A 26964-nucleotide genomic window follows, 5' to 3' on the forward strand; every position below is an offset into this window, starting at 1 on the left:
TATGTGAGAGGTACCAGTTTCCCTCGTACTGATGAAAGGGATATAAGTTAGAAAGAAGACCAAGGTAAATAACGTCAAACAGTTGGCCTCGAACATCAGAGATATCCTAAAGGGGTGTCAAGGATAAGCTATGAAGGAGACAAAAAAGCTCCGTTCTCAGAAACATTTGGAATCGTACAAGGATTCGTAAATGAGTTCTAAAGATTAGAATGAGTAAGGGCATATCAAGAAGTTATGTCCCTAAACAATATTAAGATTCTTGTCAAAGGAACTAAAATAATACAATCATTGCAACGACCACTACTGATGAGATCAAGTGAGACTCAAACAGGGAAAATAGAGAAGTCAAAAGCCAAGCAAGCAAGACTTGTGTCCCATGCTTCTTTGAGAAAAAGTTGTGAGTAGACAAGCACCAATGAGCTAAAGTGGTGCAAATTGATGAGTTCACATGAACGTCTTATGACTCAAGTACAAGAAGAGCTCAGAATAATGTTTTAGTATGATTAGTGCGTGCATCTTTATGATGAAAGGAAAAGACATATCGAGAAAGACGAGTGACGAATAAGAGCTAACGTGACGAATGTCGACTAAAACTTTTGGTCAGCTAAAACTTATGGTTTGGCAAGTCCTAACCATGGCCATGTAGTACATGTCGACAAGTGACGAATAAGAGCTAACGTGTATTGTTGAACATGAGAGCTAAGTTCATGGTATTCGAAACATACCATATATGAGGAATATGTTTGGAGTTTTAGCCACCTCTCAAGAGCTAACGACACGACAATTATACCTAGAGTCAACTAGTACATATGGATTATGTGAGGGTCATATATGATCCTAAGTGGGAAAAGTGAATGAGTTGCTAAGGCATGAGATATAGGAAAGACCAAACCTTGAAGGTGATGAAGAAAACATAAGCCTCCCTCGGAAGACAAGTTGCTAGGAAAGCATAATGACGAGCTCTTCATGCCATGTATGCCTCGTTTGGCAAATGGACCTTAGAGCTTTTTTGTGTTTTACGCCTTTGATAACACTGATACTCTCAAGGACAGCTATAACCTGATGAGCTTATTATCATTGCCAAACGAGGCATACATGGCACGAAGAGCTCGTCATTGTGCTTTCCAATACATATTTGTTATTATTCAAAAGCAGAATGACGAGCTCTTCGTGCCATGTATGCCTCCTTGGTGTTTCCCTATAGGATCTTGTCGGGTAGCTGATCATCAGTTCTATGACCACCCAAAACTTCTAGGAGTGCAAAAAGATCATTGACTTCCTAGTCTTGTAGGTTCCTTTTAAATAGAGGGTTCCAATTGTTACCCTCCTTGCATTTGAGCAATCTCTACATTCTGGCTGATGGTGATCTAATATAACCCAGTATAGGATTCTTTTAATACAGTGTTACCAAGCCATTTGTCCTCCCAAAATCCGACATGACGACCACTTTAAAGGATACATTCTGGAAGAATTCATTGTGATAACTATTGATGTGCTTCCATACCCAACCCAATGAGAACTTGTGCTTTTCCTTGTGCACCATTTATTTTGAACTCCATATCTAGCATCTACGACTTCCTTCCAATAACCTGCCTCACTCTGCCAATATTTCCATAGCCATTTCATCAGCATGCTTTTATTGTGTAGTTTTGAATTTCTAATTCTTAAGCCCCCGTGTGCCTTAGGTTGTGTTACTCTTGTCCACTTCACAAGAGAGAATTTGTGTGTTAAGTTGTTGCCTTCCCATAAAAACTTCCTTCTCAGTCTATCAATCTGCTTCAAGACTGAACTTGGCATTGGATATAATGTCATGCAATAGGTAGGGATACTGTCAAGAAAACTATTGACCAAACTAAGCCTGCCACCCATTGAGAGGTACTGCATTTATCGAGTTGCTAGATTTTTCTTAATTTTTTCAATGACTCCATTCCATATGCCAACTGGTTTGACTTTAGCACCAAGGGACAATCCCATGTATGTGGTGGGAAAAGGTCCTATTTGGTAACATATGATGTCAACTGGCTCATCTAGGTTGGGTACTACATTAACAGGGTTTATAATACTCTTAAGCATGCTAATGTGTAAGCCAGAAGTTGCTTCAAAGATTGGTAGAGTAAAGTTGAGGTTTGAGACCTTTCTGCCCCACAAATAGATCAGGGTATCAGAGAGACAGATACTGCATTAGCAGGATTTCTGCCAACATGAAACCCTTGTATCCATTGTAATTCTTTAGCCTTCTCCAGCATCTGGGTGAGCCCTTACATATATAAATAGAAATATGGGAGAGGGAATCCCCTGTGACTCTTCTTAGGAGAAAAAAAACAGGTATTCTATTAATCAAAACTGAATATTTCACAGTAGATATGCTGAAGTAAATCCATCTTATCCACATGTTCCCATAGCCCATTTTTTCAGTATCTTGACTAAATAAAACCAATTCAATTGGTCAAAACCCTTTTCACTATCCAACTTGCACAAAATTCTAGATTTACCACTTTTAATTCTCCAGTCCAAGACCTCATTAGCCATCAAAGGAAGCAATTGTGATTTGCTTTTTTTTTCATGAATGCACTCTGTTGTCCTGATACCAGCTTGCTAATGACCTTCTTCCTTCTTTCAGCTAAATTTTTGCAGTCTACTTGTAAACACTGCCTATTAGACTGATAGGCCTGAAGTCTCTGAGCTCAATAGCACCTTTCTTTTTTGGTATAAGTGCAATAAAAGAAGCATTACAAGATCTCACATTTGACAGTTCTGATGGAAATAATTGAGGGCATCTAAAATATGTGACTTGACAAACTCCCAGGACTTCTGAAAAAAAGTCATAGTGAATCCATCAGGAACTGATGCTTTGTCTGGGGCACAGAAATTCAAAGCTTCCAGCACCTCTAATTCATCAAAAGGTAGTTCTAATTCTTCACTTTCCTATATACAGAGTGTGGGCAACCCCTCAAAGTCTGCTGCAGACCTCCATGATTCTGCCTCGTTGTATAGATTCTGGTAATGGCCCAAGATTTCATCCCTGGGTAGCATTTTATCTTCTATTATCTCTTCCCTCACTTTTTGTCTATCAATACAGTTGCTTCTTCTATGTGAGTTTGCCATTCTTTGAAAGAATTTTGTGTTCTTATTTCCTTCCTTCAACCAAAAATATCTGGATTTTTGCTTCCAAGAGATTTCTTCTGCAATTGCTATTTGTTGTAATTCAAATCTTAGGTTGAGTGCCTTTAGTTTTCTTCTGAAGTTTGAGCCCTATGTTCAGCAATCTGCTCTAGTAGGTCTAGTTCAGCAAGCGCCTTGTTCCTCTTAACTTCAACCTTGCCAAAAACTTCCTTGTTCCATTTTGTGATTCTTTCTTAAGATTCCTTAACTTTTGGTTGAGGATGAAATCTGGAGTATCCACTACTATATAAGAATTCCACTATCCTTTTGTCATAAACAAATTCAATTTGTAGCCACATATTTTCAAACTTGAAGTAACAGGGTGTGACCTCCCAATCCCCACTTTCTAGGATAATAGGCTTGTGAAGATAGATCATTCTAGGCATAGCAATCTGTTTAATATCTTTGAACATGTCATTCCATTCTAGTGAAACAAGGAACCTGTCAATTCTTGAGGCTTGGAGAAAATCCTCCCCTATTTACCAGATGAATTGGGCACCCTGAAGTGGAAGATCAAGCAAAATCCAGATCCATGGTAATGTTAGAGAAGTCAATCATTGCCCTAGATCTCCTTGTACAGTTGAGTCATTCACTTTTAAATCTACAAACAATGAAAAATCACCACCAATTACCAAGTGATCAGACCACAATCCCCTGACTGCTGCTAATTCATGCCATAATACATTTCTTTCTGAATTGGAGTGAGGACCATAAACCCTTGTCAAGACCCATATAAAATCATCTGTTAAGCTTTCAAATCTACACGAAATTGAGAAGACCCTAGTTTGGAATTCAACACATTGACAGAATCTTTTGTCCCACATGATTAGGATCTAATTTGCTCGGACTCGGGTGCGGGCATCTGATACGGGCACAGATCCGAGTGTCGGATTCGGCAAAATTTAAATTTTAAGATTCGGAGGTGCGGATCCAGGTATGGATAAGGATATGGGGATTCGGCCAAAAAAAATCAAAATTATAAAAAATAGAGCTATAAAGAGAAAAAGAAAGTCATTCAAGACCTTCCACCAACTCTCTGTCTATATCGTTGCTACTGTCTACCAGAAGTCCGAACTCAAAACATGACCCCTTGAATTCTTGGTTTTTCCGAAACACAAAGCAGCAAATATGAGACATAAGTACTACAATATTGAAGGTATGCCATTTCCCATGTCTTAAATCTGTTTTATTTTTAATTTTGAGAAATCAAAATCTCAATTTCGCCCCAAATTTGTCGATGGACTCAGGTCAAAGTATCCGAAGTTAGTTGACCGAATACGGGACGTATCCCGCTCCCGCACCCGCTCCCGTCCCGTGTCGAGACGGGTGCGTCACCAAAAACGAAGAGTCCGCGCAACTTAGATTAAGATCCCTCGAGTACCACATGTTTTCAAATCAGCCCATGAAACCCATATATTCCCCCAAATCTACCTGATCGTTCTCGAGTCCTCAATTTTGGTCTCTTGTAGACATAAGACATCAACCCTTCATTTCTTTATAAGAGATTTCAAAGTAGTACTCTTATTATTATTGTTTAGACCATGTAAATTCCAACTAAGTAGCTTCACTTTCATTTAGAATGAGCTTTTTAGACCTGTCTTTTTCCTTCTTCCCACTGCCCTCCCCATGCCAACTTTTTAAGTTCAGTTTTCCCTTTATTCTTCCCCTTTTTAATTTCCTCCAATTTCATTAAGAATCTTACAAGCAAGGTATGTGTTAAGTGATGCATGGAAGGGTACACTTCCTCATTGATGTCGCAACAAGTGTCTTGAGGCTAATATGATGTATCCACAAATAAGGGAAAGAACCCACAAGGCATATAGAAGGGTGCAGGTACATACTTTCCATTAATGGGGTAAAGTTGGGTAATCAAGGTCACTTTGATATGTTGTTTTAGTAAGAAAAGACTTACCAACTAGAGGAAATGAGGTAAAAGAAGTTAAAGATGATCTCTAAGCTAAGATGATCATAGTTACCGTAAAGGAGTTCATACCAGCCTCATAAACTCATTTAGAGCAAAATTGTTAATAAAAGGTACGAAACTACCAACACTAACGCAACGGATTTCGGTATCAACAACTATAAACTAAAAGATGACGGGGAGTTCATGACTCTGTGTTATAACGGGAAAGTGAGACTACTAGTGAAGATGTGATGGTGTGGTTAAGTCAAGAAACACATACAATGATACCACGAGTTTATGGGAGATAGGGAGCTATGTGACTTAGTAAGGGTGTTAATGATGCATTTAGAATGAAACGAGACGAGGAACGAATATCCAAGTCACAAAGAGAAAGCAGTACCAACACTTCGACTAGGCCGAGAGGGTAATCTAAAGGTAACAAACAGAATAGCCTACCCAAATACACAAGAACGGGTTATGAGTATATCACAGGGGCATCAAAAGAGATGATAAACATTTGATACGAATTGGGCATGCTTACTATGATATATCTCAAGCTACAACTCAAAACGACATTAATTAGTAGATATAGTATTGGTAATAACATGAGTTACTTACCGATGATTGACTCAAGTAGGGCAAGTGTTATATTCAAACTTAAGGACAATGAAAGGTCGTTTACAAATAGTTTGAAAAGGGCTTAAAGTTTCAAAGGAAGTCCAATGAGGGCAAGGGACATGTTTGAATAGAAGTTCATGAAAGGCGTTAAGGGTACTTTGGAAGTGTTAAGCAATGAAAAGGTGCATGAGAGTTTTCATAAAGGGAGTAAAATGGACCCTTAGTTCCTACTAGACCCTACGAGCATTACAAGAAGAAAAGGAATGTGGCCTTAGAATGGCCTTACCCTTAAGGTTGTTTTCAGTCGACTCAATGTGTCGTAGGTCAATACTACAAGAATAGGTGCACAACCCATCGCTTGATATTCCTTCGAAACAGAAGAGCATATAAAGAGGATCACCAGTAAGAAAATCCTACGTTGCAAATTTGGATAAGACAGGTTACGAGTTATAATAGATTCAAGAAAATTATTGCAAAACTCAATTCCTAAGAAGCCATGTACCAAAGAAAGGTGGGTAAAAAGTAAAATGCCTTCATTAGCTCCAAAGGTACATGTATGTAAGCTTTCACATATGAAGAAGTCCAAGTTGTATCCATTTATGTTCGATTAGGTAAGAATTCATCTTCACGTAAAGAAGTGTAATAATGATGTTGCGTGATTGTTTACGGAGCTCAAATGTATATAGCTCAAATGTATGTAAAGGTAACGTTCATGTGATTCTAGAAATAAAGTTCATGCTTTGCATTGTCTCTTGAGTGTAGATGTTCATGTGAGAAAGCACGGGAAATAATATATTATTGGTGTACGTTAAGTGTCTTACAATAACCCTATTTATATGTTAGGCTTACCTAGTCTTACAGACTAGCTGCCATCACGACATCCTACGGTGGGAGATTGGGATCGTGACATAATCATAACACTGGAACTTCCATAACCCATGTTTTTAGACCCAAAAACATCAAATCCCAGACACATCGTTGGATTGAAGAGAGGTCTAGCAAATTATCACCAAATAACAGGAAGAATCAATTGTAACTCGCTGAAACAGACGAAGGAAACACTGTAGTCGCCGGAAAATTTACTGTAGCTGCCGAAAAATTAGTGGTCGCCGGAAAAATCCCAAAGTGATCGGAATGAAAGAAAATAGTACGGGTAGGGTCGGAATTATTAGACGAGACAATTGTCCGGAAGAAACCTTTTCAAAAAATGGTTGGAAAAAGTGTCACGCGCCGGCGCATGGGTCTGACGTGCCTCCGGCGTCAAAGGTTCTTCAGACACGTGAGGGCGCATGGCTAGGGTTCTGCCAATGTGGTTTTTTGGGGTTTGGTCGCTTGAGAATTCCGCATCTGCTGGTGGTGTTACTTTTCATAACAAAAAACCACCGGAGAAGAGGTGACGCAAAAACATCCTGAAATTCACCAGAAAAAAGGCACGGTGACTGTCGCGGACTCGTTGGTTACCGCACAGCGGAGATTTCTCACTAGATGTATGTTATTGATGTACGTTAAATGTCATACAATAGCCCTATTTATATACAATGTTTACATATACCTAAATCCTTCTATACTATTTCTAACAATTCAAATATGAGGAGAGAAGCTACATGGTGTTTATTATGTGTACTTAAGTGTATCGAGTTGCATTTGAGACGAAGAGCGACTATGGTAATATGTTTGAAGAGTAAAATGCCAAATGGGCCATAGTCAAGCATCTTATTGTGTATTGAGTTGTTGTGGCATTGGTTGCTGCCATGGATGGCCTTATTATTGTGTTTCTTATGGCTCGCTGACAGGTTGAAGGTATTTTGGATAGTCTTGTATACAAAGAAAACTATGCCGAAATTTTTAAGAATTTGGGGAGTTAGCCGAATTTTGAGGCCGTAAGAAAGTTAAAGTTTTGTGAAGGAGGTCTATGGCCCATTTAGGGTCATAGACCTAAAAGGAGGATAATTCTATAAGTAGGAATGACTTGCGAGACATTCGAGAAGTCGACTAAATTTTGAGACTCTAAAGGAAATGAACTGGTAGCAAAGAAACCTAAGAGCTTGTTCTACGGATGAAGAAGGCTAAGTTCCAACATTCGAGGAAGAATGTTACTAAGCAGGTAAGAATATAAAGCCCTGTAAAATTTCGTAAGGTTTTAAAGACTTTATGGTGCACTAATGATTAATTAGGTCATCGTTTTGCGTGTCAGGGCTAACCACGAACTAAGAAAATATTATACGAGCATGGTAATATATATATATATATATATATATATATGTGTGTGTGTGTGTGTGTGTGTGTGTGTGTGTGTGTGTGAAGGTTTGGGCGTGACAAAATATAAAGCCTCGTAATATTTCGTAAGGCTTTAAAGACTTTATGGTGCACTAATAGTTAATTTGGTCATCATTTTACGTGCCAGGGCTAACCATGGATTGAAGAAAATATTATACGAGCATAATAATATGTATACATATATATATATATATATATATATATGTGAAGGTCTGAGGCGTGACACATACGATTCAAGAGAAAGGGGGAAAGGAGATAAATTCTAGAAATCTAAAGATAAATAGTCTATAGGACCCTACACAACTTCTATAAACACCAAAGGTTAAACAGTAGCCAAGCCCGAAAAGGGACAAGTTCTGACTTATTCATGTAACAGTGCCTTGTATTTCTTGCTTGGCAGAATTATGCTCTAGACTGAATTAACTAATCGAAAAAAAAAAATCGCATTCTAGACTGAATTAGCTCACAAATCTAAGGGTGGCCCACGGTCGCAGTTCAAGACCTTTCACGTTTTGCAACCAAAAATTGAGGACTACTAGGGATTTGTAGAACTTGCAATAACCACTTTTTCTCAATAGATAGTCCGGATCTATGTTGCTCGGACTCTCCAAAAGTGCGGCCGCACCCGTGTCGGATCCTCCAAAAATGCAGTAAATTTGGAGGATCCGACACGCACCCAACAACATTGTTGAAGAGTTCGAGTAACATAGGTCCGGACTACTAGGGATTTGTAGAACTTGCAATAACCACTTTTTCTCAATAGATGGTCCAGCTCTACGCTGGAACCCCCTAGTCGCAAAAGCTTGGTGCACCCAGCTGCTATTTAAGATTGTATTACCTGTAACAAACTTTTACCTTGAATTCATCTTAGCTTTTTGCCTTCATTCAAAATTTTAAAGGCAGATGCAAACAAGAGGGAACAATTGATGCATGATGTCTTTAACGAATGTGACAATCGAAATGGTGAAAACCATTATATTCACCGTATTTTCCATGATAAAACTATTGCATAAATTTCACGGTCTTGTGCGCATTTGATAATAGGGAGTTACTATCATCTCAGCGGGAAGCACGCTTTTAGTAAGATCCAATAGGGGAACACATTTGGAACACTTATGAAAGTAACATGATTTCAAATGTGTTCGGCAACTTGAATCACGCTCCCATTTGGATATCTCAGATATAATTTATTTCCAAGTTTAAGCACAAGCAATTCAGTTTGAAAATCCATGAGAATGTGAATGCAACTCTTAAAATTTTTTATTATCAAAGTAAAAAGATAAATAAATTAGCATAACTCACCTTTTTAAATTGGCTTTCCCAATAGCGATTACAATAAGATGCCCGTTCATGCTTGCTTAGCATATTTAAAGCAGATGGCATTGTATCAAAACCAGGAAGACCAATCTGACAAAAATTGAAGAGAGAAGAAACATAGAATTACATCTGATTATCAGTCAGAAATTCAATTTATGCGCATGCAAAATGTACATATCTTAAACAAATACTTCCTTCATCCCTTTTTATTTGACCTGTGGGAACTAAAATGTTAATTTGACTTATTATATAAGTAATAGTGAAAGGAAACAATAGAAATAATGGTTGTACAGATAGATTGATAGAAAATCATCAAATCATTTAAAATTTGAGTTATTAAATAAATTATAGATCTTGAAAAATGTAAAGTTGTATAAACTAATACAACAACAACAACAAACCTAGTATAATCCCACAGGTGGGATTATAAACTAATGTTATCAATTAAATGATGTCAAACATTTGGGACTTATACAAAATAGAAAGAAATGTTATATAAATTAGAGGGTTAGGAAGTAATAAAGAAACTACAGAAGCTAAAGTCAAGACTAACTTTTTCTGCCAGCAAACGAAGGGCAACTTCAGTTGATTCACCAATCTTCTCGTAAATCCTCTTATCTGGGTTGTACTGTATAACAGACTCATTGCAAAGAGCTGAGCACATTGCTATATGAAGAAGACAAGGAAGTTGTGCAGGAATCTCTAGCTGCTCATAGGAACACCAAAACAAATGAACTATTAAATGAAGATACTAAGGAGAATAGAAGCAAGTAGCAAACAAATAATCTATATATTATTAAAGGAATGAAGTCTAGCCTATAGGAGAAAGACATAAAGTAGTTTTAGGAAGAAAAAAATTAGTTAGTTTAGTTAATAATTAGTTACTCATTTTGAATTTGAAATAAAAATAATTAAATATCTATATATTTTTAAGGAAACTAGTATAAAAAAATGAGGAAAAATATATAAATAAATAACTTCAGTGTAAAGATACATAAAAGGATAAGACTAATTTATTTTTTGAGATGAGAATGTTTTTGAATAATAATAATACATATGGTCTTGCTATATCTATACCTATATCTATATCTATAACTATATATTATTAAAAGGAAGGAAATCTAGCCTAGGATTATGACAAGTGGCAGCATAGGAGAAAGACATATAGTAGTTTTAGGACAAAATTAGTTAGTTTAGTTAATAATTAGTTACTCATTTTGAATTTGAACAAAAAATAATTAAATATCTATATATGTTTTAGGAAATTATTATAATAAATGAGGAAAAATATATAAATAAATAACTTCAGTGTTAAGATACATAAAAGGATAAGACTAATTTATTTTTTGAGATGAGAAAGTTTTTGAATAATAATTCATATGGTCTTGCTATATGGATAAGATCATGTAACTAAAAATATTATAATAGATAAAACTCCAAAAATAAATAAAAAAATATAAAGATATAATTTAAATTCTTATGTAGTAATCTTAATAAAAAAATTAAACTTCCATATTAAATACAAACGGGGAGGAGAATTTAATTTAATTTCTTATTGAAAATAACATAAAAATAATAATTATTACAATTATTAATAGATTTATGACATATAATAAAACAACTTCTATGTTTAATCTTTGAAATAATTCAACACCATCCATTTAAAAGAATAATATAATAATTTCCGTATAATAAATAAACACAAAAATAACAAAAGGCTTATCTCTTTATAATTGTGATGAATTCAAAATTATAATTTACTAAAACAATATTATATATTTAAATTTTGAGTAAAAAACAAAATGAGAAAGATAATGAAATATTATAGTAGAAAAGAATATACGAAAAGAGGGGGATAAAAGATAATCTTATGATATTTATACTTTGAATTAATTAAAAAATAAAATATAAATAAATAACAATCAAGAAAATTATCTTTATCCCCCTCTTTGTGGGAAAATATATAAATATAATAATATATAAATTTATGGAAAATATAAAATATCAGACTTATTATTAGAATTATGATGAGAAAAGTCATACATATAATAATAACTAAAATCATAATAAACAAATAGTCATAAAGGAAGAATACTAAAAAAAAGAACGAAAGAATATCAAGCGATAAGCGTAAAAATGTATATACTAATTAAATTTCTCATGTAGGAAATTTTACTTAATAAATAAACTCATAATTTCATAATGAAAAAAATATATATAAAGATACTATTAGGACATTTACACATAAGATAAGCATATTATATATAAAACACAAAACAATACTCTCTTCGTTTCAATTTATGTGAACCTATTTGACTGGGCACGGAGTTTAAGAAAAAAGAGAAGACTTTTGAATTTATGGTGCAAAATGAGGCACATATATTTTGTGTGGCTATAAATCATTGCATAAAGGTAAATTGTTTCCAAATATGGAAAGGGGTCATTCTTTTTGGCACGGATTATAAAGGAAATAGGTTCACATAAATTGCAACGGAGGCAGTAATTATTAAAAATATTGATAGACTTTTACAAAAATAACAAAAGGCTTATCTCTTCATACTTTTGATGAATTCAAAATCATCATTTAGTAAAAAATATTATATTATTTTAATTTTGAGTAAAATACAAAATGAGAAAACTAATCAAATATTACAGTAGAAAATAATGTACGAAAAGAGGGGGATAAAGATAATTTTATGATATTTATACTTTGAATTATATCATAAGCCAATTGACAAGTTAATAAATAAAAGATAAAATAAATAACCCCAAGAAAATTATTGATAAATTCAGATAATTGAAGAATTTTAAACGGTATAAAATAAGTTTAAAAAAATAACAAAAATAACATAAGCCAATTGACAAGTTAATAAAAAGTCACATTAGTAAATGTATAGTACTAACCACTTGTTAATTTAATAAAGAATAAATAAGGAACAAGATTATTTGGTTACTATATGATGTGTTCCTTTTATTTTGTATAGATTTGGTTATATTTCTGCACACTATATTAAAAGATAAAATAACAACTAATATTTTTTTTTAAATATGATATATTAGATCATAATTTTATAAGCTTAATACTCTGTCAAATTATCCGCGCATCGCAGGGGTTCTAACACTAGTTGTTTTCTGTAAAGTAGAAGGGTGTTTACTTTCTACTAATAGCATATATACAGGCTGATCAAGAAGCCGCCCACTTCACAGGTTTTGTACATGCAAAAGAGTTTGCCTACTAAGTGCTGGAGAATCATCTAGGCATCAGACATGAGAAAAATGGCATTTCAATTCACAGAATCCCGGAGTGTAGCAAACTCATCATAGAGGGTCCTTGGACCAATAAAATTAGGTTAACGCATACCACTACGAATTAGCTGTCCTGTACCTTTCTTATTTCAACAAAGAAAACACAGGACTAGTCAGATGCCAACATCGGTGAACTAGATTCTTGGGATTAACTTAGGTCCAAGGTCCATTTTCTTGACATGGTATCAAAACCGAACACATTCCTAATGTTGAACTACCCTATACTCACCCAAGTAACGCAACTACATGCTCCAGATGTCCAGTTCTAAGCATCCAACGGATGTTAGAATCCCACATAGATTAAGTGTATAAGTTGTAGTTTCCTTATATGGTTTTGCACAATCATCACATCTTAATCTTGATTTTGGGATTGAGCTAACTCCATTTTCTTTACCAGACTCATTCTTAGAGGAGCTGAAAGGATAGGAAAAGTATTTAGCAGGGACAAATGACAAGCTTGAGGGGGCTTTTGAAAATTCTTAATGTAAAAGGTCAATTTCACAACTTCAGAAGGTAGCACAGGGCCAACACTGCCTTTCAGAGACTATCCTATTTCTCTTGCTCGTTGCATAAATTTAAATGCCATAAGGAAATTATATTAAGTTTTCTGATTTTTCTTTTTTTCCTTTTTTTTTTTTTGGTTTTGCAAAGCCTTCACTTGAGATGATAAGCATTCAAGAGATAATTGTCTAAGATTTACATCACAATCACGGAGAATTCAGTTTCACCGGATCCATGTCCTACACTGCTAACACATGAGCGGCATTGCTTGCAGTCAAAACAAAAGAAGCATATGTAGTTCAAGGAAAACCTGGGCTCCCAAGCTGTCAAATATAAAACCTTCTGGTGCATAAGTTGTGCCACTGATGACGTATTCAGAGGCCACTGGACCATTATTTACTGAATGAAGCACACAGATCTGAACAGAAAAAAAATATCAAAAATTCTTTAGCAAGTGAATACTATTTGTCAAAGAACTTACAGACTAATGAACAAACCTCAATATTGTAGGTACCAGAAAATGATAGACTTAAAAAAAATATTGTGCTCTTCAAATCTAGAGTACACAATTTACATGTGCTAATGATTTTTTAAAACATTGGCAGAATATCTGCATTACTATCCATTTCGGTCCTCCGGGCCTATTTCTTTCGAATATTTAGCAATTTAGATTATCTCTACCTTTTCAACTGCCTTTGAAAAGATTAGGAAGACTCCTAGCAAAAGTTGGACCTAACATAAGCTTACCAGCATGACCAAGTCTTATTCCCAACTAGTTAGTATCACCTATATGGATCTTTTATTTCTGCTGCGTTCTATTTTTCGCAAAGTTTGCATGTATTCCAGGAGATTGTAGCCCTTTCAAGGAAACCTCCGATATGATTTTAGGTCTACCTCATTCCTCTTTAATATCTTCAATTATCATGCTTTCATACGTATGGATCATTGCATACCGGGCTCTATGGAATTTGGAAAACATGTCTAAACCATCTCAAATGACATTCTCTCAACCTATCATCTACTGTGCTACTTGTACCTAATGTCAATAGTGTAATGATTTCTAATATCGTCAAATCTAGTACAATCGCACATCTATCTTAACACTCACATTTCTACGACACTCATCTTATGAATATATTTGACTTTCGAGGCCCATCGCTCAATCTTATATAACATTCCTGCTCTTATTATGGTTTCTACAGAACTTGCCTTTTAACTTTGACAGATGGACTACTATCGCAGAACTCTTCGATAAACTTTTCTATTTCAACCATCTACCTTAGTTCTATGTGTTACATCTTCATTTATCATACCATTCTCATGGAACATCAAGCCTAGATATCTGAATTGTCTGTATTTAAGCACCACAACCCCATCTAATCTTACATCACCTTCACACTTCTTATGCTGCCTTAACTTGCGGAGTCCTAGCACCCTCACCACCCACCCACCCACACCCATCCCGACCCCCCAGTCTTTCAAAACCTTTGCTGTAAGAAAAGCCATTTGGGAAGAACGGGAAGGAGGGAAGATTAAAAAGGGACAAATACAGTATATAATTTAGAACATACCTTTGACACAGACATCATATTTGTTGTGAGAGTACCAGTCTTGTCGCTGCAGATTACTGTCGTGCAGCCCAAGGTTTCCACGGATGGCAAGGATCTCACAATAGCATTTAAACGAGCCATTCGCTTTGTCCCAAGGGCCAAACAGCTGCCAAAATTAGAAAAACAAGCATAGGATTTTCTAACTTTTATTTCTTTTCTATTGGGAGGGAGGTGGATTGGAGGAGACTGAAAAAAAGAGCATAAAGTAGGGTTAAAAAGCAAAAAGTATCTTCGAGCAACAGACTAAAACAATAAAAGATTATAGTGGTGAGCATGTCGGGGAGTCTTTTACATTATGGTGGAAGATAACTCTTGCTTAAAATATATTTTTTCTCCAATTTTGACCAGAAATCGAACATAAGAAGCTGGTATTCAGTGAATCTCCCTGCTTCTATGGTGTACTTGGTTGGTTTTATTCCCTGCCATAAGTACTATAAAGGAGAAGTACTAATGTTCTTCTAAACATGCCACTCGTGACGAGAGAAGAGACTCATGCATCAGATACATGAAACAGGAGAGAATATGTAAACAGAACATGTTGGGACACATAACCAATTCATAATTGTATGACATACAAACCAATTGCCCGGAAGCAATTTATGGAACAACATATATATATATGCTACTTATAAAAGTTGAGTTTGTGTTAGAGCTTTAGCATGTGTTTGGTTCTTTCTAGTTTTTCCACTCCGGTATTACCCTTATACATGATCAACGGCTTCAAACATATAGAAGGCAATTGGTTGTTTTATTTTCAATTTAGCCAAACTTGAAGAGATTTCACGATCAAAACTGACATATGTTCTTAAGTTATTTTGAAGTGAAGATAGCACTTGCATATAACAGACAAAAAGAGAAAATCTAACATAAAAATCAGTAAGTAAATGCAGAATCAATTAAAACCATTATGGTGCTACTATTATTATAAAAAGAAATAAACTATAAAAACCTTTTTTAGCTTTTACTTAATATATTATACAACAACAACAAACCCAGTATAATCCCACGAGTGGGGTCTGGAGAGGGTAGTGTGTACGCAGACCTTACCCCTACCTTGAGATAGAGAGGTTGTTTCCGATAGACTCCCGGCTCAAAGAAGAAAAAAGAAAGAAGTAACAACCAGCAATATCAACATCAACATAATAAGTGTGAGAAGGCACGGGAGAAAATATGTTATTGATATTGGATGAATGAATAATACTACACAAGAGGTCCTTATTTATAGCTATACTATACAAGGACATACTACTCCTCTACCAATGTGGGACAATACTACACTATATACATGCTGTAAATTAACACTCCCCCTCAAGCCGGTGCATACAAATCATATGTACCGAGCTTGTTACATATATAACTAATACGAGGACCAGTGAGAGACTTGGTGAAAATATCTGCAAGTTGATCATTTGACCTCACAAACTTTATAGCAATCTCTCCTGAAAGTATCTTTTCTCTGACGAAGTGACAATCAATCTCAATGTGTTTAATTCTCTCATGGAACACCGGATTTGATGCAATATGAAGGGCAGCTTGATTATCGCACACAAGTTCCATCCGACTGATTTCACCAAATTTCAACTCCTTGAGCAATTGTTTGGTCCAGACTAGCTCACATGTTGCCATAGCCATTGCTCGATATTCTGCTTCTGCACTAGACCGAGCAACTACATTCTGTTTCTTGCTCTTCCAGGACACCAAATTTCCTCCTACTAAAACACAATATCCAGACGTAGAACGTCTATCAGAAGGTGATCCTGCCCAATCAGCATCTGAGTATCCAATGATCTGCTCATGACCTCGATCCTCAAAGAGTAACCCTTTGCCTGGAGCCGATTTTATATATCGAATAATGCGGACAACTGCATCCCAATGACTATCACAGGGAGAATTCATAAACTGACTTACAACACTCACAGGATAGGAAATGTCGGGTCTAGTCACTGTGAGATAATTTAATTTTCCAACCAGCCGCCTATAGCTTGCAGGATCGCTAAGCGGCTCCCCCTGTCCTGGCATAAGTTTAGAATTCGGATCCATCGGAGTGTCAACAGGTCTGCAACCTATCATCCCCGTCTCCTCAAGAATGTCTAAAGCATATTTTCTTTGAGAAATAACAATACCTGAGCTAGACTGGGCAACCTCAATACCCAGAAAGTACTTCAATCTGCCTAGATCCTTAGTTTGGAAGTGCTGGAAGAGATGCTGCTTCAGATTGGTAATACCATCCTGATCATTGCCAGTAATAACAATATCATCAACATAGACTACCAGATAAATACAGAGACTTGAAGCAGAGTGCCGATAAAACACAGAGTGATCAGCTTCACTACGAATCATGCCAAACTCCTGGATAACCGTGCTGAACTTACCAAACCAGGCTCGAGGAGACTGCTTTAGACCATAAAGTGACCGACGCAAGCGACATACAAGGCCACGAGACTCCCCCTGAGCAACAAAACCAGGTGGTTGCTCCATATAAACCTCATCCTCAAGATCACCGTGAAGAAAGGCATTTTTAATGTCCAGCTGATAGAGGGGCCAATGACGAACCGCAGCCATGGATAGAAAAAGGCGGACTGAAGCCACTTTAGCCACGGGAGAGAAGGTATCACTGTAATCGAACCCAAATATCTAAGTATATCCTTTGGCAACAAGACGGGCCTTAAGTCGATCAATCTGTCCATCGGGACCAACTTTGACTGCATAAACCCAACAACAACCAACAGTAGATTTACATGAGGGAAGAGGAACAAGCTCCCAAGTACCACTTGTATGTAAAGCAAACATCTCGTCACTCATAGCCTGGCGCCATCCTGGATGAGACAACGCTTCACCTGTAGACTTAGGTATGGAAACTGAGGACAAAGAAGATATAAAAGCATAATGGGGAGATGACAGACGATGATAGCTCAAACCGACATAATGAGGATTAGGGTTAAGTGTGGTCCGTATACCTTTCCGAAGTGCAATCGGTGTACTAGGAGCAGGGTCCGCAGCAGGAGCAGGGTCAGGTGCAGGACGAGAACCAGTTGGGCCTGATGGAGGACGCAAACGACGATGATAAGTCAAGAGTGGTGTTCCGGTGGCCGGGGAACTAGGGGGAACAACACTAGACTCCTCAACGGTTGGTATGGATGAAACCTCTGTGGTCGAAGGTGGAGGAGGAGCTATAGTAAACTCCTCAAAGGTCGGTATAGGTAAGACCTCAGATATATCATGGTGGTCAGCAGAGGTAAAGAAAGGTTTAGACTCAAAAAATGTGACGTCAGCTGACATAAGGTACCTACGAAGATCTGGAGAATAACAACGATATCCCTTCTGAACACGAGAATAACCAAGGAAGACACACTTGAGAGCACGGGGAGCTAACTTATCTTTCCCAGGGGCTAAGTTATGAACAAAACACGTGCTCCCAAAAACACGAGGTGGAAGAGAGTATAAGGGTGACTGGGGAAACAATACTGAATGCGGAATCTGATCCTTGATAGGGAGATGAAGACATCCGATTAATCAAATAACAAGCTATGAGAACTGCATCGCCCCAAAAACGCAACGGAACACGAGATTCAATTAGAAGTGTGCGAGCAGTCTCAATAAGGTGCCTATTCTTTCTCTCAGCAACCCCATTTTGCTGAGGGGTATAAGGACAAGATGTCTGATGAATAATTCCCTTAGAAGTCATAAACTGCTGAAATTGAGAAGATAAATATTCTAAGGCATTATCACTGCGAAAAATGCGAATAGAAACACCAAATTGGTTTTTGATTTCAGCACAGAAACTCTGGAATATAGAAAATAACTCAGAACGATCTTTCATTAAGAAAAGCCAAGTACATCTTGAATAATCATCAATGAAACTGACAAAGTAACGAAATCCCAAGGATGAACTGACTCTACTAGGACCCCATATATCAGAATGAACTAAGGAGAAGACAGACTCTGCATGACTCTCAACACTACGCGAAAAGGAGGCTCGGGTATGTTTCCCAAGTTGACACGACTCACAATCTAATGTAGACAAACTAGATAAACTAGGCACCATCTTCTGAAGTTTGGATAAACTCGGATGTCCTAAACGTCTGTGGATTAGATCTGGAGGATCTGTAACTAGACATGTTGTGGAAGGACTGAGTGAGTTAAGGTAGTAAAGGCCTTCTGATTCACGTCCTGTACCAATTGTCTGTCCCGTACTGCGGTCCTGCATAATAAAAGAATCGTCAATAAAATATATACCACAATGGAGGGCACGAGTCAAACGACTAACAGATGCAAGACTAAAAGGACAGCCAGGGACATAAAGAACGGAATCTAGGGTGATAGAAGACAAGGGATTAGCTTGTCCAACTCCTTTTGCCTTAGTTTGACATCCATTGGCTAAAGTAACAGTGGGAAGAGACTGTGAATATACAATATTTGACAAAAGTGATATATTACCAGAGATGTGATCAGAAGCGTCGGAGTCCATGACCCATGGGCCAAAAGTGCTAGACTGGGAAACACAAGCAAAAGAATTACCAGAAACAGAAGTATCAGTCTGAGCAACTGAGGCTACTTGTGGAGATGTCTGCTTACTTGCTCGATACTGAAGGAGCTCATTATATTCTTCTTTAGATAAAGAAAATCCTTGGTTACCTGGAGTCTCGGTCTGAGCAATGTAAGCATTTTTGGGTGGACGACCATGTAAGGAATAACACATTTCACGAGTGTGTCCAAGTTTGTGACAATAAGAACACTTGGGTCTAGATCTTCCAAAACGACCTCCTCCTCGTCTATGCTCCATAGTTTGAGATGCCCGAACATCCATTGTCTGGGATGCAAGAACAGACGAATCAAGTATCTGTGATGAGATCACTGGTGGACTTGGTGCTGCAGCAAGGCGGAGTAATCGAGAGAATAATTCATCAACTGTCGGGACAGACGGACTAGCCAAAATCTGGTCGCGTACTGAATCAAGATCATTAGGAAGTCCAGCGAAGGTATGAACGAGAAACATCTTTTGTCGCTGCTCTTGTTGTTTTTCCACACTAGCCGAAACTGGCATCAACTTCTCAAATTCCTCCATGACTGCCTGTACTTGACCCAAGTAAGTAGACATATCCAATTCCTGCTTCTTTAAGTTTGTCATCCGTGATATCACATCATAGAAGCGAGATATGTCATTAGTGTATAAGGTGCGTGCCTTTGCCCAAACCAAATAACATGTCTGGAATGGACGAAACAAGGGCATCAACTTGGAATCAATAGATCGCCACAAGATGCTACATAACTGAGCATCGATTTTTGCCCAAAGTGCTATTGCCTTTTCATCTCCATCGCTAGACTGTTTGATTAGATGATCTTGAACACCTTGACCTCTACACCATAACTCGACAGATGAAGCCCAAGCTAAGTAGTTTGAACCTCCCATTAAAGGTTCCGAGGTAATAATAGCACTAGAGTTTCCAGAACTCATGTTTCTAGACCCAAAAGCATCAAATCCCAAAGACATTGTTGCAAATTATTGCCAAATAGGAGAAAGAATCAACTGTAATCCACTGAAACAGTGTACGGAAACACAGAAACAGAATACTGAAAACTGTAGCTGCCGGAATCTACTGTAGCTGTCGGAATAGTACTGTAGCTGTCGGAATAGTATTGTAGCTGCCGGAAAAAACTCAAAGTTGTCGGAATGAAATGAAAACAGTAGGGGTAGGATCGGAATTACCAGGCGACCCAACTGTTCTGAAGGAAGATTTTCAAAAAATGGCCGGAAGTGGTCGTACGCGCCGGCGCGTGAGCTCACGCGCGTGAGCTTCTGGTGGCGCGTGGAGGCGGCTTCTGCCGGAGTTGTTCACTGGGGTTTGGTCGCCGGACAGTGACGACTCTTGTGGTAGTGTTGGATTTTGCACAACACTGACAGAAATGAAGCAGATAGAAAACAACCTTAAAAAAAAATACTGATTTCTCTTTCCCGGAATCGCTGGAATTTATGCACAGCGATAAGTCTCTCACAATTGCTCTGATACCATGTGAGAAGGCACGGGAGAAAATATGTTATTGATATTGGATGAATGAATAATACTACACAAGAGGTCCTTATTTATAGCTATATTATACAAGGACATACTACTCCTCTACCAATGTGGGACAATACTACACTATATACATGATGTAAATTAACAATAAGAAAACAAGCAGTAACAATAACAAGATAATAAGAGAATAAGCAGTATCAACAGCAAGATAATAAGAGAACAAGCAGTATCAACAGCAAGATGTAGTAATCATATCTGTCAAAAACCGAATACAAGGCTATGTTGACTGACTTAATTATTAGGAAAGATTTGATTCTGAGTCAGATTTGATTTTATTCAGATTAATTGTAATTGATTGTAAATTGATTGTAATTTATTTTCCTTCCTAAAATAGTCATAGGACTTAGTGTATAAATACCTTTGCTTAGGGATGTAAGAAATACACAGAAATATAAGAAGCCTTTTCTTCTTCTAAAAAATCTACATGGTATCAGAGTCATTGCTGCCATTTTGAGGTGAGTTATCTTCCTCGCAGCACTAGGATTCCGTTTTTATCAAAGAGGTCGACTTTTCTCACTGTTGGTGGCTGTCCACGACACAAACCCCTTTTGGTTCCGTCGAGACAGATTTGTTTTCCGGCGAGACAAATTATTTTGAGCAATTTTCTTCAGATTTCCTTCTGATTGGGCAGAAAATATAGAGACATTCAAGGAGACGATTTCTGGAGAAATTATCTTCGGATGAAATTCAGCTTCTTCGTCGCCTCCGAGCCAAACTTGACTCCGCTAATGTTGCCACATCCAATTATGTGCAATCAGGTACGGCCTTTGCTACTCACCTTAATTATTGGATTGTTGATTCTGGTGCAAATAGACACATAACAGGCTCTTCTAAAGGCATTCAAAACTATTCGCCGTGTCTCAAAGGAGATAATGTTAAAATAGTCAATGGGTCTTTAACATCTATCTCTGGAACAGGTTCTGTCGTTTGTACTTCTAATATTAAACTATCATCCATGCTCCATGTCCATGAGTTCCCTGTCAATCTTTTATCTCTTAGTGTCATCACCAAAGCTCTAAACTGTAAAATCGAGTTCTTTCCCGATCATTGTATTTTTCAAGATCTTCAAACAGGGAAAAGGATTGGCAGTAGTAGATTGCATGATGACTTGTATATATTAGATGGAATTCAAAACTCTGGTCAGGCCTTTTTTGGGGAAGGTAAGGATGTCAACCAAGAAATAATACAGCGGCATAGACGGTTAGGACACCCATCATTCTTTGTTATGAAGAGGTTATATCCTGATTTGTTTTCAAGGACTCAATTTGAATCTTTTTTCTGTGATGCGCGTGAATATGTCAAGCATACTAGAAACTCTTATCCTGTGAGTGATAATAGAAGCACAACTCCATTTATGACTATTCATTATGATTTATGGGGTCCTACACAAACTGTTTCTTTGTCTAGTAATCGATGGCTTGTTACTTTTATTGATTGCTGCACTAGGATGACTTGGGTATATTTGATAAAAGCCAAAAGTGAAGTTTTTTCTTATTTTCAATCATTTCATAAAATGATTTGTACTCAGTTTGATGCCAAAACAAAAATCTTGAGAACTGACAATGGCAGCGAATACATGGATAAAAGATTTGGTGCTTATTTGGAGTCCAATGGGATAGTTCATCACACTAGTTGTCCTTATACTCGTGCACAACATGGGGTCGCTGAAAGAAAAAATAGGCATGTGTTAGAAGTAGCATGATCTCTTATATTCACCATGCATCTACCAAAACCTTATTGGGGGATGCTATTCTTGTGGCTACCTATCTTATTAACACAATGCCACTTAAAACCCTCAATTTTCAAAGTCCTCTTGAAGCTTTAAAGGGTAAGAATGAATATACTGTTCCTCCAAAGGTGTTTGGGTGTGTTTGCTTTGTCCACACTAGAAATTCTGGGAAACTTGATCCTACAGTTATAAAGTGTATTTTCATTGGGTATTCTCTGACACAGAAAGGTTACAAATGTTATCATCCTCCCTCTAGGAGATCATTTGTTAGCATGGATGTTACTTTTCGAGAATCTGAGCCCTATTTCAGTATTACCCCATCACCTTTTCAGGGGGAGAGCAGTAAGGGGGAAGAAGTGATTCTACCTAGTTCCACTACCTAGTGAAATTGGAGAAAGAATTCAGGGGGAGACCATTGGGCATTTGGATAGGCCTGATTTGAAAACTTACTCAAGGAAAAATAGAGCAGAAGAAGTCATCATGCAATCTACCGAAGCTGAACCTTCTTCTACCGGTGAGTTATCTACATTTCCTAATGAGTTAGATGAACCTATTGCTCACAGAAAAGGAGTCAGATCTTGCACCACCAAACACCATTTATCTAATTTGTCTCATATAATTCTCTGTGTCCCTCCTATAGAGCCTTTGCCTTGTCTATTTCTTCAGTGTTTATTCCTCAGAATTAGAGGAAAGCTTTTGCAAATCCTAAATGAAAGCAAGCTATGATTGAAGAAATGAAGGCATGGTCAAAAAATGAGACTTGGGAACTTGTCACTTCACCACCAGACAAGAAGTTGATTGGCTGCAAATGGGTCTTCACTATGAAGCACAAAGCTGATGGCTCGATTGAAAGATTCAAAGCAAGATTGGTGGCTAAGGGATTCGCTCAGACTTATGGAGTGGATTATCAAGAGACATTTGCCCATGTTGTTGTCTTGTGCAGCTAATCTTGATTGGGACTTGCAACAGTTTGATGTGAAGAATGCATTTCTTTATGGTGACTTAGAAGAAGAGGTGTATATGGAGATTCCTCCTGAATTTGATACTGCACAAAGTCAAGGAAAGGTATACAGGTTGAAGAAAGCCTTGTACGAACTGAAGCAATCCCCCAGAGCTTGGTTTGACAGATTCTGCAAAGCAATAATCTCCTTTGGTTACCAACAAAGCAATCATGATCACACTCTCTTCATAAGACATCATACGGCTAAACTCACTCTTCTCATAGTTTATGTTGATGACATAGTAATGACATGAGATGACAAAGAGGAGATGGCCCGATTGAAGAAGTTGTTGGCACATGAATTTGAGATCAAGGATCTAGGAAAATTGCAGTACTTCTTGGGAATTGAGGTTGCTAGATCAAAAAGAGGAATCTTTATTTCTCAGAGGAAGTATATTCTGGATCTCCTGAAAGAAAGTGGTATGACAGGTTGCAGACCCGCAGAATCGCCCGTTGAAAGCAATCACAAGTTACAAAGCGGAGTTGGAGAGTCAGTTGATTAGGAGAGATATCAGAGGTTGGTTGGAAGACTCATTTATCTCTCACACACTAGACCAGACATAGCCTATTCAGTTAGCCTGGTGAGTCAGTTCATGCATGATCCCCAAGATCCTCATATGCAAGTTGCCTTTCACATTTTGTGGTATCTAAAGTCTGCTCCTGGAAAAGGTCTACTTTTCTCCAAACATGATCACCTCCAAATAGAAGCCTTTACAGACGCAGATTGGGCTGGATCTCTGGATGAAAGAAGATCTACATCCGGTTACTGTACGCTCGTAGGAGGAAACTTAGTTACTTGGAGAAGCAAAAAGCAAAGTGTAGTTGCTAGATCAAGTGCGGAGGCAGAATATAGAGCTATAGCCTAGGGAGTTTGCAAACTGTTTTGGCAACAAAAGCTACTAGAGGAGTTGAGGCCGTCGGAAAAAGGAAAACTTTCCTTGTACTATGACAATAAGGCTGCTATCGGTATAGCTCATAATCCAGTCCAGCATGACCGAACAAAGCATGTAGGAACTGATCGACACTTCATTAAAGAAAAAATTACAACTGGTGTCTTGAGTTTGTTTCATGTGCCATCGGAAAAACAGTTAGCTTATGTGTTTCTTAACAAACAGACTTTTCATACACTGGTTTTCAAGTTGGGCATGTGCGACATCTTTGCACCAACTTGGGGAGGAGTGTTGATTGACTTAATTATTAGGAAAGAATTGATTCTGATTGAGAAAGATTTGATTCTAAGTGAGATTTGATTTTATTCTGATTGATTGTAAATTGATTGTAATTTATTTTCCTTCCTAAAATAGTCATAGGACTTAGGGTGTGTTTGGTATAACGGAAAATGTTTTCCGTGGAAAATGTTTTCCAAGAAAATATTTTCTTGGAAAATTAGTAGTCTTACTCATTTTCCGGTGTTTGGTACGCAAATTAAGGAAAATAACTTCTCAAGAGTATTCATAAATAATTTAGATACAATAGCCATAAAATTTCGAACCAACAAACTTCCGAACCGCTAAACTTTCGAACCCGTAAACTCTATAATTTCTAAACCCGCAAACTTCCAAATACATAAACCTCCGAACTCATAACTTTGGAACTCGTAAAATTTCGAACCAGTAAACTGAAAAATGAAAAAACCAGAACTGAAAAAATATATATTAAAAAAAAAAATTTGCCGTAAGGGTGGTTTGAGGAGGGGTTAGCAAGATGGGTGGTGACGAAAAAGAAAAAAAAACTGAAATCTGAATAAAAAACCTTTTTGGAGAGAGGAGGTGGGAGAGGTGGGTTAGGGGAGAGAAGGGGGAGGGGCTTGCGGTTAGATGTGGGGGTAGGTGAAGTTTTTGAAAAATGTTTTCCTAACTTTTTCTAGGGAAGTTATTTTCCTCCAATTTCAGGAAAATGTGATATCTAGGAAAATAAAATGGGAAAATATTTTTCGGAAAATGTTTTCTATCATACCAAACACACCCTTAGTGTATAAATACATTTGCTTAGGGATGTAAGAAATACACAGAAATACAAGAAGCCTTTTCTTCTTCTCAAAAATCTATAGGCTAATTACTAATACTACCGGTATATGGAAGACACACACTCGACTACTTACTAACCTTCTACCCTAATTCTCGACCTCCAAACCTTCCTATCAAGGGTTATGTCCTCAGTGAGCTGAAGCAACACCAAGTCCTGCCTTATTACCTCCTCAGTACTTCTTTCCTACCTCTACCCCTCTTTAGACCAACCGAGGCCAACCTCTCACACCTGCTCAATGGGGTATTTGTGCTTCTTCTCTTCACATGCCCAAACCACCTAAGCCTCGCTTCCCGCATCTTGTCCTCCACCGAGGCTACTCCTACCTTGTCCCGAGTATCTTCATTTCTAATCTTATCAATCCTGATATGTCCGCACATCCATCTCAACATCCTTATTTCCGCTACTTTCATCTTCTGGACATGAGAGTTCTTGACTAGCCAACACTCTGCTCCGTACAACATGGTAGGTCTGACAACCACTCTGTAAAACTTACCCTTAAGTTTAGGTGGTACATTCTTATCACATAAAACACTGGATGCGAGTCTCCATTTCATCCACTCTGCTCCAATACAATGAGTAACATCCTCATCAATCTCCCAATTTCCTTGGATAATAGACCTAAGGTACTTGAAACTAACTCTCTTAGGGATGACTTGTGTATCAAGCCTCATGTCCACGCCTGCACCATCAGTTTCGTCATTGAACTTGCACTCAAAGTACTCGGTCTTGGTCCTACTCAACTTAAAACCTTTAGACTCCAAGGTCAGTCTCCAACCTCCGGTCCTACTCAACTACTTAATATATTATCTTGAAATTAAAAAAGAAAATATTCTAATAGATAAATACTCTCTCAGTGCATGCGTTACGAGGTTCGAGAAAGCCATAACAAAAAAATACACTAGCACATAAAAAGTCTTCCACCAGATTGAAACTCAGATAGGAAGTGAAGCATGATTAGGTGAAATATTTAAACAAAAAGTAATGGCCTGGATATAATAGAAAAATTAAGGAAACAAAAAGTTCTCCAAAGAAAATCGCAACAAGAGCAAAATCTATTTTCTTCTGTAAACTCTTATTTAAACCACTTCCAATTTATCACACAAAGGGACATTATCATCTTCCACTAATCATCACAGAAAGAAATATGTCGGGATACTCTCATTTTACTTATCATGCTTAGGAAATTAGCTCGTAGTATTACTTTTAGTTTTCAAAATAAAAACATCAATACCCAGCGTTGAAGGAACAAACTGAAGATTTGGTAACAAACTCAATAATAAAAAGAACAAAAAGGATTCCTTTTCATTTAATTTTTCAGTACTAGATTATTTTTAACATTTATATGTTAGTTAACCTTCTAACTAAATTGATAAATTACTGTTTTTCATCTTCTACTACTATCATGGGCAATGCATAAGTGTCCAAAGTTATTAGAA

General features: G+C 37.3%; 1 protein-coding gene across 3 annotated transcripts in view; it reads right to left on the reverse strand.

The window, feature by feature from the left end:
- The window catches only part of LOC104090489 (calcium-transporting ATPase 3, endoplasmic reticulum-type), a 108233-nt gene that overhangs the window by 41183 nt on the left and 40086 nt on the right, over window positions 1-26964 (reverse strand). For all 3 annotated transcript variants that reach the window (XM_070188697.1, XM_070188696.1, XM_070188698.1), the window contains 4 exons: window positions 14656-14800; window positions 13395-13502; window positions 9831-9983; window positions 9263-9367 (listed from right to left, as the gene is read on the reverse strand). In XM_070188697.1, the coding sequence (XP_070044798.1) occupies window positions 9263-9367; window positions 9831-9983; window positions 13395-13502; window positions 14656-14800 (511 nt within the window). The remainder of the gene's footprint in view (window positions 1-9262; window positions 9368-9830; window positions 9984-13394; window positions 13503-14655; window positions 14801-26964) is intronic.

Source organism: Nicotiana tomentosiformis, chromosome 11 (assembly GCF_000390325.3).
Source record: "Nicotiana tomentosiformis chromosome 11, ASM39032v3, whole genome shotgun sequence".
Classification (NCBI taxonomy): Eukaryota; Viridiplantae; Streptophyta; class Magnoliopsida; order Solanales; family Solanaceae; genus Nicotiana; species Nicotiana tomentosiformis.